This window comes from Castor canadensis, chromosome 1 (assembly GCF_047511655.1).
Source record: "Castor canadensis chromosome 1, mCasCan1.hap1v2, whole genome shotgun sequence".
In the NCBI taxonomy this organism is placed as follows: domain Eukaryota; kingdom Metazoa; phylum Chordata; class Mammalia; order Rodentia; family Castoridae; genus Castor; species Castor canadensis.
The window spans coordinates 112,314,313-112,327,674 of record NC_133386.1 but is presented as its reverse complement, the minus strand read 5'-3'; the positions used below and the strand labels follow the sequence as shown (position 1 = coordinate 112,327,674).

Below are 13,362 nucleotides of genomic sequence, written 5' to 3'. Positions count from 1 at the left end.
CAGCCCCTAATAAAAAAGCCAAGGCCCTACCAAAAAATAAGTAAAACAAAAAAGGGTTGACAGTATAGCTCAAGTGGTAGAGCACCTGCCAAGGAAAGCAAGGCCCTCAGTTCCCTACTGCCAAAAAAACCCCAAAGGAATCCTGGCTTTAAGGATAATTAGAACAAACCATAGTCCCTTACCATATTTCTTACCTATAAAAATTCCAACCTGCAGTATTTTGTAAGCAGTTCTTTGAATTTCATAATCTTTTTTAGATTTCAGACTCAACCGAATAATTTTCTTGATCAGATTTATTAAAGCAAATCTTTTTTCTTGGAGTAGTGAGGTTTGAACTCAGGGACTTAACACTTGCAGGCAGGAGCTCCACCACTTGAGCCACACACCCCAGCCCTTGCTTTAGTTATGTTTTGAATAGGATCTTCTTTATGCCAGGGCCAGCCTAGACCAAGAGCTATTTATGCTTCCCATGACTCAGGGATGACAAATGTGCATCACTATGCTCAGCTATTGGTTGAGATGGATTGGCCTCGAACCTCTGTCCTCCTCAGCTCTGCCTTCCAAGTAGACTGAAAAGCACAGAGAGATAGACAAAGACATGGCTCAACATCAGCACAAGTTCATTCAGGAGAAGAAACCTGCAGAGGGGTTCTCCAGCCAGAGAGCTAGAGTCCACTGTCACTTACAGACTGGGGGGTTTTATAGGAAAGGAAGGACCTAGTAAAGGGTCAGGGAGGATTTCCCATTGTGACTTGTCCATAGTCCGTTGCTAGGGGTAATCAAAGAACTGGGCCTTGTGTCCTGGTACAGGTGCTAGGAGCCAGGGCATTTCATTTATAGACCAATGGCAAGAATAGGAGTTTCTGGGGGCAGTCAAGGAGCTAGGGCTTTTGTTCTGGCACAGGTGCTAGGAAATAAGATGTTTCCCTTGGAGTGTCCATCTCCGCGGGAGGTCAAACAGTTTATGATGGCCTAAGTGATGTCAAGTTGAGACAGCTAGGATGTGAGGCATTGTGCCCAGTTAGCAAATCTTTTTTTTTTTTTTAAAGGGCGTGTGTGTAAATGAGCTTTTTTATATTTCTTAGCAACATACATAGAAGTATTGTGTTACAATTAACTATTTTGGTCTTCAGCCTTTTTCTGTTTGAGAGAATTAAGGAAGATGGAAATTCAGAGTAAGTCTTAAGAATCATTGCACTTTCTGCTCTTTTATTATATCTCGTGGAACTTACGGAGTAATGATTTTATTTATTCCTAGCTTTAGAAGCTTTTTTAACTGTTTTGCATTTGATAAACCACAGCTGTTCAGGAATTGAACAGTTCGCCAAATTCAGAATGGCTATGAGGGAATCCTCAAAAATGTCATCTTGTATAAAGGAAAATCAATTTATCTCCTTTATCTTTCAGCTCCTCCCTGCCACCTTTGGTGAATAGAACTCAGATGGGAAGGCTTGGCCCTTCCCTTGGCTATACCCTTCTCCAACACCCAATAAATAAGTCACCAAATTTCAATTCCACTCTGTGAACTCCTAAATTTGCCCAGTTCTTTCCATTTCCACTACTACTTATTTACTTCAGGCAGTCATTTTTTTCTTGGATGACTACCTTACTCCCAGTGTTTTCCTAGTTTCCAGTCTTGCTTTACTCTAAACCAATTTTCCCATGTTATGTTTAGAGTAATCTCCTTCCCCTTCCTCATTTAAAACTTTCCATTGGTTTTTTTGTATTTGAGCAGTAAATTTAAATAAATCAAAGACCCTAGCTTTATCTGCGAAGCCCTTCATGGTCTTGCTGGCACCATTTCTCTGGTAAGTTTGTCCTGAACTGACAAGTTTCCCTTTCATGTGCTCTTTGAGAGCTCTCATAAGATAGCTGGTATCATACATCTTTAGGTAATACATCTTCAGGTAATACTTCTAATCAAAGTATTACATACAAATAGTTTAAAAAGCCAAACATTGCCATATACCATTAAATAGCAGTTCTTCTGAATCCTACTCAACAATCACTTCTCAGGTGTCCTTCTTGGATTTACAACCATGGTTGTATTGGATTTAAGCAAAAATTCAGCTAAATTATCATTTTAGTGTAAATATTTTTTACTGCTTTGACAGTTGGTACAGTATGATTACATTTCTCTCCATAAACCTTTTGTCCTGTTGTAAGTCAACTTTTTTCCATTTGCCTAAAGTTTCTGTAGAATGGATGGCTATCCTTCTACATTCCCTTAATACCTATACCTCTAAATACAATTTTCTGTGAAGTTGACACTGTTTCCTCTGCCATGAAAACCTTTTTAATTGAAAGCTGGATGGCTTTACCAAGGTCCTTGTTTTTTTAGAGCCTCATGCTACGGGGCAGGTACTTAAATTATGTCTCTAGTCCTTTTTTGCTTGCTTTAGTTATTTTTTCAGATAGGGTCTTGCATTTTTGCCTGGGGCCTCAGACCTAGAGATGATCCTCCCTATGGCCTCCCTTGTAGCTAGGATCAATGCTCACTTGAGCCATCATGTCCAGTTTGCTGGTTGAGATGGGCATCTTGCTCTTTTTTGCCTGGTTTTCCTCCTGATCTCCACTGAATAGCTGGGATTACAGGCAGCAAGCAAGGTCATTCTTAGAGCAAAGTGTTACTTGCTTGAAGGGGGAGGGGATATAAAACTGGTTTGGGAGTGGAGGTGAGAAAACTTACCTTTTTAAAATGTGTACATTTAAAAAGCACAGCTATACATTGTATCTGTAGTTATTAAACTTTGATTTGGGTAGGCCAGATAGAGAGGGGGAAAAAAATCTAAGTAGACTCTTTGGGGGTTGACCAAGTTGAAAATGTTGATCTGTATAATCTTCCAAGTCTTCCTTTCCCCAGTAGTTCATTTATTTTGCTTTTGCTCTCTGTGCAGATTTCCTTAACTCTTTTATCCCAATATGCTGGACTTTTATTTTGGTTATCAAATTGTAGTTTCAAGAGGTTCTTTTTTTCTCTTGTTTTTCATGTATAATGTTCTGCTATTGTTTCATGAATGCAGAATATTTAAATTTTTGTTCTTTTTTGAGAGTGCTGAGATTTTAAACTCCAAACGTTGAACTTGCTGGACAGGTGCTCTATCACTTGAGCCAAGCCCCAGCCCTTTTTGATTTAGTTACTTTTCCAAGAGGGCCTCATGTTTACATTTTTAGTTGTTGATTTGGGTTCTGCTTTTCTCATTTTGAGTTGGTGGGTTTTTTTTTTCCCCTGTATGTGTGTGTGTGATTTGTGTCTTATAGTTTATAGGCTTTCTTCTATACCTTTGTATATTTGAGTGAGATGCTGAGGACTGTATGGAGGTCCTATGGATAGAACCTTATTTAGTTGCTGGACTTCATGGGGAAAGGTGTGACTTTTTCATCAAGGACCCTCAATGTAATACCTATAATTCTTTTTCTTTGTAAAGAAAGATCCTCTAATGACAGCAAAAGCCTGACTTAAGTGTTATAGAGCCAGAACTGGGGGCCTGAGTTGATGCAGACTTTCTTTACTAACCCTGATTTTCCTTATGGCATTCTGTCACTCCCTCCTACACTTTCCTTCTTTCTGTGCCTGATCATCCTGAACTCGGAGCATATTAAATTCAGTTTCTCCAGAAGATAAACTTTCAGTCTCCTCTGGGGATGATGTTGAAGGACAGGGATAGCAGGAGACCAGAAGATCTAATGTTCCAAGTACATAGTTTTAAACGTTATCCGTGTTTTTTGTCCCTGAAAATGAGTGTCTTTTGTAATACCTGGTGCCTTTAATTCCCGTTTTTTTCTGGGTTCTGCACATTAAATTAGCTTACTTCCTTCCAGTATTGCACATTCCTTTGATTACTTATTTTTGTGTCAAAGCATGACATTCAGAGGTGCTTATTTCAGTGATTTATCAGTAAAATAAGTCACTGAAATCAGATAAACAACTGAAATAACCATGTAACCAACACCCAGGACAAGAACTGGAACACTAGAGGGTCCTTTATAGGGCTTTCCTCATGCCCTCCTAATTACTATTCCCTAAGCTCCTATTTTGTTGTGGCTATTTTTGAACTTTATGTCTATCATTTATGCATATTATATCTTAAACACTACTGATAGTTACTAGATTATCCAGGTATTTTTTTTTCATGTGATTAATCACCACTGATATATAATCGAGTTAGGTAGTAGGGATATCATTAAAATCTTAGTAAAATTTAAAATAAAGGCCTGACTGAACGATAAACAGTCATTATTTTCCTACTATATAAATGGGGTCTTTAAGAGTTTAGATTTTTACCTAATTATCTAAATTGCCATTTTAGTTTTAACTCACTCAGGAAACTTAAGTGGAAATTTAGTAAGTCAATTCTTTTTACTACTCAGGTAAACCAAATTTTCTTCAAGACAGAGACCCCATGAGGGTCTCAATAAGCCGAGAACAAAGTTTCCTTGGGAGTCCACTTGCTCATGACCCATTTGGTTGTCAACAACTACCTGTTCAGAAGGGCATCAAAAGTGATGACTCTGATGAAGCAGGTGAGAGGTAAAGAAATTGAAAGTAGAATTGTGCACAAGGATACATGGACAAAAAAGAATTGCAGTAGGGTTACTTATGATAGTGATTGTATGGTACGCCCATACTCTGTTGTTCTATGCATAACAAATTACCTGGGCTGGTAGTCATCAGTGTTGATACAGGCTTACCTTTGTTGGAGATGTGGTTTCATTTTCTATTCTGTATGCTCATATATTGTAGATTTTTAAAATAAGCATGTATTTATGTTTGTACAGAAAATTGAGGGACTTGAAGTTTATTGAAAGTAAGTAGCTTTGCTTTTAAAATGTTTTATTAAATAAATACCAACAGGAAGTATATCAGGATGAGTTTATGTAGTTGGCAGCTCCATAAATTTTATGTTTAAGCCTATTTGTAAGAGTCTACATTGTAAGTCAAGTATTATGAGATATTTTAAAAATTCTCTCTGTGGGATTCTAAATGAGCTGCTTCATTTGTAAATATTTGGAAAATAATTGTAAGGAACTTTAAATCAATTAATGCTACCACCTGGTAATAACCGATGTTAATTTTCTTGCTTTTGAGTGTATACATGTATACAGAAAGCTATTTTCTGTGTAATATTGCTTACTGACCTTACAGAGTTGTAGCACTGCTCTGTTATATGTGACACACCTCTTAAATGGTTAACTTTCTACCCAGATTTCTTAACTTTAGCTGTCACATATATTCAGATAATTGGTATCATAGCTATATCTGTAGTTAAATAGAATGAGATGAGAGATTTTCTTCTTGAGGGTTTATAGAAAAAAATTGACTTTAGCATCTGCTTTTTAAACTGTAGGTTAAAGTAAATGTAACATACAGAATTTCTAGTACATTATAATTCTTATCATTTTAAAATAAAACTGTTACATCATTCCTTTAGATTACACCAGCGTATACTTGTATTTTCCTTTTATCTGTATGTCCTCTAGCCAAAGACTACCAGGAACATACTATAGTTGAACAGAACTTGGGTGTCTTGACTTGTTCAGGCATCAAGGGAAAATGCACACCAAAAGCAAACATGAGGCTTCTTAATAAAAGGGTATTAGAAAAAAATTACAATTATCTGTCTATCTTAAAGGTTCTTTATCTGCAGATCAAAAATAATTTCAAAGGCTGTGGTATAGCCCAGTGGTAGGGCACTTGCCTAACATGCATGAGGCCCAGGATTTGATTCCCAGCACTGCCAAAAGGGGGAAAAAATTATATCAACATGTACAGACTTATCCCTTGTCATTATTCCCAAAACAATATAGTATAACAGCTATTTACATAAATAACACTTACTTTATATTAGGTATTATAAGCAATCTGTAGATGATCCAAAGTATATGGAAGAATGTGTGTAGGTTTTTTTACTATGCCCTTTTATAGGAGGCACTTGAAAATCCACAGATTTGTTATCTGCAGGGGAAGAAACAAGGTTTTGCATATTTGTATTGGGTGCTGTCAGGAAGCAGAGGTAATTCTGTTATGGGGTGCCATAAGAAAGTTTTATCTGGAAGGAAGGAAGAATGCAGTAAGGTAAAGTTGTAATTAGTGAAGCAACAGCAGTCACCAGGATAAGGGATGCTTGATCATTTTTGTGTTTTGGACAATACTCATGGTTTTGTCTGCATTTAGACATGATTATGAGTGGTCTTATTTTTGCCTTCCACAATCACAGAGAGGCTTCCCCCCACCCCCGCCCCCAAGCCTGGCTACACAGTAAACCCTGTCAAAACACAAAAGCGAGCAGCCTTTTCTGGCATTGGCATTCCATGAAATTGTTGCTGTTTAACAGGGAAACACCAAGACCTAGCTAATAATTCTGGGTTGGCCCCTTACTCTGTCAGGGCTGCTTTTCTCTTTCTGAAAGTATTGCCTCAATTTAGATTATTTTTATTTTAGAAGTGTCTTAATTGTATTACTACTTCTCCATTTTCTCCCTGCCACTTAATACTGGTCAATACCTCACACTTTAATTTCTTACTAGCCTTTTAGGTGTACTCACCAACTTTTGAGTTTGTACCCTTTGCTTTTGTAGGACAGCAGGAAATGGTGCCTTGTGCATGTTTTGGGAAGATATTCAAGGTGTGGCTTTCATGTTACTTCCCCATTTTAGAACCAAATCTAAACTAATAACACTTAATTTCTCTTCCAGTTTCCAGGGTTCTATCCAGTGAATTTTTGAATGTCTGACTTTGCTTCTTTCTTTTACTTTTCACTTCTTCTTGGTACCCAAATGATACCCTCTTCACTCATCTCTCCTCTGAGGTGGTCTTTTGGTACATTATAGATAATAGTGAATACCTGTGATCGAACTGAGAAATTTCAGACTAACTTCTCACTCCTAACTCACTTTTGAAATAGACCACTTACAAAATGAACATGATACTTGCTATTTTGTTTCTGCTTTATTTATCTATGATATAATTGTGGCGGTTTTTGTTTTGTTTTGCAGTACTGGGGTTTGAACTTAGGGCCTCATGCTTGTTAGGCAGGTACTCTACCCCTTAAGCCACTCCACCAGCCCTGTAATGTTTTATGAGTGAATATATGCACGCACATACACATGTAAATGTACATGTTTATGTATTGGGTTTCCACTTAAAAATATTTTACACAAACATTTAAGAAAATAATATACCTTTAGCATATGTGATCTCTTAATTAATATGGTGGTAATAAGGCCAAAATTTTTGTATTCAGTGGAACAATTTTTGTTTCAGAGCTTTCTCACAAATTCAAACACATATTAATACTCAGAACTTTTTTTTTTTTTGTACTGGGGTTTGAACTCAGGGTCTCACACTTGCTAGGCAGGTCCTCTACCACTTGAACCACTCCACCGAGCCCTGCTTTGCATGGGTATTTTTGAGATATTGTCCTGCAAACTATTTGCCTGGGCTGACTTTAAACTGTGATCCTCCTGATTGCTGCCTCCTGTGTAACTAGGATTATAGCCTGAGCCACTGACACCCAGCAGAAAGTATACATTTGATATGTTCTAATATGTCAGATATAATTAGGAATAATTTGTTAAGCTCATTGTGAGTTTAGGAAGCACTAAAAGGTTTAAACAAAGTAAAATTTGAAGCTGGGGTTATAGCTCAGTAATAGGATGGTTGCTTAGCATACATAAAGCCCTGGGTTAGATTGCTAACAGCAATAAGTAAAAATTTAATCAAAGCCATGTTTGGTGGTATATATCTTTAGTCTCATCAGTTCAGTGGATGAGCAAGTGGATTGTTTTAGCCCAGGATTTCTGAGGCCAATCTGGGCAGCATAGCGAGATCCCATCTCAAAAAGTGGAGGGTGTATTAAAAATTACTCATTTTCCTATCACTTATTAACAATCACTGATTACACGTTGATATTTTTCTTCAGTGTCTCTTCTGTGTTAGGAAAAATGCTGCTCACAAAGAAAGCGCATGAGAAAAGTGTCATGTCCAAGAGCAAGGTTTAATAGCAGGCTCGAACTGCCAGGCTGGCCAGGGAAAGATGGTGCAGCCCAGACTCTGGGCTAGGTGTGGTTTTTATAGAAGAGGGAGCTTAAGGAAGTTAGCGCAGGTGCAGGAGTCTCTGTTAGGGGCGGAGCTGTCTTAGAGCACCAGAATTTCTGTTGGGGGTGGAGCTACCTGAAAGCTCCATTTCTCAAGAAGTGAGGCCTGAGGATAAAATGGCTGCTGATTCACAAAATGGCAACTTTATTCTATCATTCTGCATGTATTAAACTGTACTTATGATTGTTCTTGCTTCTCCACATTAAAATGACAAAAGTATTTCCCACTACTTTGAGTCTTTTCCGCCTTTTAGGCTGTAGTCAGGTGTTTTTATAGGGATTTATTTATTTATGGAGTAACAGTGACAAATAGTTTGCTTTTGTTTTTATTAAAGCAGTGACTGCTGTTTCATTAAAAAACCAAAGTGAGTTTGTTTGGTCTAAGGTAAAGCAACTTTAAGAAGCAAAATATTAAAGGAAATTATAGGAGAGCAGGGAATGTTGACTCTGGTGCTAAGAATTTAATTTGTCCTAATCTATCCCCCTCCATTTTGAACTTCAAAACCCATTTTTTAGTCAACGTTCAGAAACCTGATGTTGAGAATCATGCAGTGTTAAGTTATGCTTTGGAGGAAGAAGAGTATACATGTCTGAGTCCAACTGTGAAGCCATGTGATAAGGTTAGTAATGTCTTCATGTATGCTGAATTCTTTCTCTAGTTTACCAAAATAGTAAAATCTGTGTTCTCTGAGATCTGCTTTTATTGAAGTGGATCAATGATGAAAATAGCCAAATCTGAGTATCAGAAGACCTCACAGTCTGCCTGACACATGATCTCTAGAGTTCTGAGAAGCAAAACTACAAAGTAATTTAAAATAGACTTGTGTGTGTGTGTGTGTGTGTGTGTGTGTGTGTGTGTTTGGGGGGGGGAGGGGCACATGTGTGTGTAAGGCTAGTCCTTTCTGAGCAATGATGAAAAGGTTTTACTACTGACCTAACTATGAAGGTTTCTACACTTGACCTGAGCTCAGAATTGACAACTGCTCATGTTGGTGATTTAAACTTTTTCTAGGTATTGCTTGATAATCATGCTCTAATATTTCCCTTTAACTTTTAGACTGAAACACAAGAGATATCTCATGAGCCATCATCTTCAATAACTGTGTCTACTGGGAGCTTTTTAAGTTATGAAAACACAGAGTTGAGCCTTACAGATCCAGGTAATAGCATCAGACTGTAAACAAATGGAAAGACCAGTTAAATTGTAGTATAATGGTGGGAGAAAGCACTACTTTTTCACAATGCATGGGTGGGGAGTCTTTAAGCTTGAAAAGGAAAGTTTTGTTGTTTTGGTTTGGTTGTTCTTTTGGATTTTTGTTTGATTGCTCGTTTTGGCTTTCGCCGTGCTGTACTGGGGTTTGAATTCAGGCTCCAAGTGATTAGCTCACCTCAAAAGGAAAGTTTTTATGTTGAATAGAATTTATTGGACAGTATGGCATTCCATAAATGACTGCAAGTCATGGGTGTGGTCTGTAAATCCATAGCACGTTTGGAAGTATTTGCTAGTGTCACCTTTTCCCATATATGGAAAATCTACCTTGTTCCACTGAGCTCTTGGTTATTTACATAGCCATGCTTCTCTACTAGAATGTTTCTAAGAAATTACCCAACCATTAAAAGTACTTAAATATTAGGCTGAGTTGTTGGTTCGAGGCCATGTCAAGTAAAAAGGTAGAAAGACTCCATCTCAACCAGTAAAAGCTGGGCATGGTGGTACCTTCTGTCATCTTAGCACCTGCAGTCCAGGCTGGCCTGGGGAAAAACTAAAGACACTATTTGAATAGCTAAAGCAAATGGTTGAGGGCACAGCTCAAGGGGTATAGTGCCTGACTAGCAAGCAGGAGGCCCTGATTTCAATAGTGTTACTGTCCTTTAAATCTTTTCATTTAATTCAATTTTCAGAGTCATTTTTGGAGCACATAGACCATCAGGAACAAGAATCTATCGCCAGTAAACAAAAGGAAACAGATATTTTAAATTCTATAGTTCCTTCAACACAAGCTATTTATCAGCAGAACTCTTCAGATGTTCATAAATCTCTGTTGCCTATAGTGGAAGAATTTACATCTGGTCACATACACTTCCGGCAGATGACAGAAAAGCACATAAAGGAAGTAAATGTGATTCCTGAAAAATCAGACTTCCGGGGTAAAATTATTTTAAAGGAAAACTTTTTTCCTCTTTTATATGATTTTTATACATTTTAAGCAGTTACTGTTTGAGCTTCATGTTTTACCATAGAAATACTGAGGGCATTTTGTGAGAGGGCATGAAGAGATACTTTCATCTACTATGGCTGAGCTCTAGCTCAGACCAGATAGGCCTGGATTCAGCGAGACCATGGGCACATTAACTTATTCATCTTCCATAAGGGAAAGATGTTGGAGGTTAAAGGACATGTTTGGCCCACCACAGCACTGAACACAGTGAACCTTTTCTTATTAAGTCACTAGTCCTGAAATAAGTTTAGTAAGAACAGTAAAGTTCCTTTCCTCCTAGTTGATCTCATCAGGCTTTGGTACTTTATCCAAAGCTTTGATCACTGAAAGGATCCCTGCTTTTACTTTGCAGATAATCATATAGGATTTAATTTGAAAGCATCTGCTAAACATGAAAAAAAGAATTTTGTTGCATTCTAAAGGAGTATTTTTCTAGGTGGTAAACAAAAAAACCTAAAAATTAAAATGTCTCCTTTTCCACCCCCCACAAAATTCTAACAGTCAACCTCGACTTTCCAGAATTGGAACACATTTTTCCAAATTTGCATCATCAGCTGTTTAAACCCTTAGAAGCTCATCCAGACTTTGACTTATCGTCATCTTCCTCTGTGATTTCTCAAGACAACAGAGACTTTTACCAGGTATATTAAAGAGCTCTTCCATTGCAGTGAATCTCAAAGAATAGTTCTTTTGTAGAAAAGAAACCTTGGTGGCCTCTCAGCCTGTTAGAATCACATGGAAAAAAAACTGGCTCATACAGGTGCTCAAGAGGTGATCAGTAGGATCTTGATTCAAGGACAACCCCCATACAAAGTTAATGAGACCCCCATCTCAACAAACTGGGAGTGGTGGTTCCTAACTATGGTTAATTATGATCCAGTCACTTGGGAAGCCCCTAGGTAGGAGTGCTGTCCAAGGCTAGCCCCATGCAAAAAGTCTAAAACTGTATCTGAAAAATAAAGCAAAAAAACTGGCTAGGGGCATGGCTTAGGTTTTGAGGCTCCTAGTTGAAGTACTGATAAAAAAAATCCCACTGCTCAGGCTATACCTCCCCCACCCCAGACCAACTGCTGGGGTTGTTTTATTAAAAGCTCTCCAGTGGCTCTTACAAGAAAACCTCTACATCTGCTGGGTGTGGTGGCTTATGCACTTGGAAGACCCACCCTGGGCAAGTTACTCTGTCGGGGAGGGTGTGCTGCGAGTTGGCCTTTTACTTTGATAGGTATGATTTTATAAAATTTTTAATGTGCCTTCTTACACTTAGTAAAGCCGATTTCAAACTTGACAACCAAGGTGTGTTACAGTTCCAATTGCCAGAGAAGTATGTTTATGTTACCTGGCTAATATTCGAGTCTTTAGAATTAGGGTATGCTAGTATATTAAGGGAACACAATGATGATGGATTCAACTGATTTCAGCCTTTACATGTTTCTGACAGAGCTCAGATTCTTCAACTGAAAGATGTACTTCATCATCCAGAACAGTTTCTTTTACAGCACTGAGGAGAACCAGCTTACATTCTTTTCCTAACACAAGACAACCTGACCCTCATGCTGCAGCTCAGAGTTTTGCTATAGAAAATATTGAGGGTATGTATGGCTAAATTAGTAAAGACTTCATGGTTCCACTTCTTTGAACCTGTTGGTTTTTCTTGTCCTTGGTGTTCAGTTTGCTTGCATTTGAAATATTAACCTTCAAAATGAAAGAGTTGCCCCTTGTCCCTCAACTTACCTTCTAGAACTTTTTGTTCAAGCTAATATGTAGACTCAATTGAAGGCTGAGTATTTGCTCTTAAATTCAATTTCAGTGTCTGAAAAACAGATTTTCACTAATATTGCAGGAGGTGACCTCATTATTAGGTGGGATTTATCTATTCAAGTTTTATTGAGTAACTTTAAAATTTCTTCATGCAGGATCTGAACAATCTTTTCAACAACTTCTGCCAGAATTTTCTTCTCAGGAGGAGAGTCAGCATGCTGACCTACCAAGTATTTTTAGCATTGAAGCAAGAGATTCTTCTGAAAGCAGGGATAATCACAAGTGTCCCTCTGAACAGACTGAAACATTACAAAATAAGAAAAAAAGCGTTCGCTTCCAAAGTTCCATGTGCAGTTCATCTGATGACACTACTGTGTTTGATCAGTTACGAGTACAGCATAGTACTCCATGTGGTTCATCCTCTAGTGAGAGCTCAATAAAACTAGAAAGCAGAGAAGAAAAGTTGGGCTTTGAAGAACTTTCAAAAAGAGAGATTGATACAGTATTACAAAGTCAAGGACTCACAGAAGATAAAAATATAACCTGTAGGGTTTTAGCTGTAAATCCACATGGAGAAGAAACTGACTCTCAATTATGGGCAAGAACAGTGGAAATGGGAACTTCAATTCAGACACCATTCTCAAGTGAAAAATATTTTGAGAATTCAACTAAGGAAACTCCAAAAGCCCTAAGAAACCTATCTCAACTAGCACGACTAGAGCCCCTTACAAGTCGAGAGTCATTTTCATTCCAGAGCTCAATTCCAATCTGGGTAAGTGACATCTCTCATGTTAATAGAACTCAAGCTCCTTTTCAGGAGAAACTTAAATGCTAAGAGAAGCAACAAACATGAAAAAACTCCAAAATGAATTCATTGTTAACCTGCTTGGTTCTCCAAGTCACTTGTAGGACTTTGTGGTAGAGTACCTGCCCAGCAAGCATGAGGCCCTCAAACTGAAAATAACAAAAGCAGAGAAAACCCCACAGTCCCCTCTAGTATTTCTTTTGTACCAAATGTTCCAAGGCTTTTTTCCTCCTTTTTTCCATTGCCCAGGAAACAGAATCTGGCCGTGGTATAATGGAAGAACCAGAACTCACTTTAGTAAGCACCAGTGACATCAGTATTGCTGAAGCAGATTTTGCAAACTTAACCCTAGAAGAGAAGAGAGAGAACGAGACAAAAAACTTTGTTCAGGTAAATTTATTAGCATTTGAACATTAGAGAGCAGAAACTGACAGTTTATAGGAAAACCCCTCTATATATGTAGGATTCATATAGTTCGACCATC

General features: G+C 37.9%; 2 protein-coding genes and 2 non-coding genes across 40 annotated transcripts in view; 3 read left to right on the top strand and 1 right to left on the bottom strand.

Annotated features, from left to right (window-relative positions):
* LOC141410456 (TATA box-binding protein-associated factor RNA polymerase I subunit D-like) overlaps positions 1–13,362 on the bottom strand; it is a 32,158-nt gene that overhangs the window by 7,358 nt on the left and 11,438 nt on the right. For 33 of the 37 annotated variants that reach the window (XR_012450058.1, XR_012450056.1, XR_012450060.1 and 30 more), the window contains one exon: positions 5,840–13,226. The gene's annotated coding sequence lies outside the window, so the exon portion shown is untranslated. The remainder of the gene's footprint in view (positions 1–5,839; positions 13,227–13,362) is intronic. The other 4 variants (XM_074080918.1, XM_074080910.1, XM_074080904.1 and 1 more) reach the window with 4 other exon arrangements.
* LOC109676305 (centrosomal protein of 295 kDa-like) overlaps positions 1–13,362 on the top strand; it is a 50,532-nt gene that overhangs the window by 36,184 nt on the left and 986 nt on the right. Inside the window, exons 18-25 of the mRNA XM_074080780.1 lie at positions 4,372–4,524; positions 8,613–8,716; positions 9,154–9,256; positions 9,999–10,244; positions 10,817–10,956; positions 11,754–11,904; positions 12,229–12,845; positions 13,128–13,268. Of these exons, the coding sequence (XP_073936881.1) occupies positions 4,372–4,524; positions 8,613–8,716; positions 9,154–9,256; positions 9,999–10,244; positions 10,817–10,956; positions 11,754–11,904; positions 12,229–12,845; positions 13,128–13,268 (1,655 nt within the window). The remainder of the gene's footprint in view (positions 1–4,371; positions 4,525–8,612; positions 8,717–9,153; positions 9,257–9,998; positions 10,245–10,816; positions 10,957–11,753; positions 11,905–12,228; positions 12,846–13,127; positions 13,269–13,362) is intronic.
* Positions 8,808–8,887, top strand: LOC141416719 (small nucleolar RNA U2-19). Its single transcript, XR_012441323.1, has one exon. It is a non-coding gene; the product is annotated as a small nucleolar RNA U2-19 (small nucleolar RNA).
* Positions 9,001–9,066, top strand: LOC141416717 (small nucleolar RNA U2-30). Its single transcript, XR_012441317.1, has one exon. It is a non-coding gene; the product is annotated as a small nucleolar RNA U2-30 (small nucleolar RNA).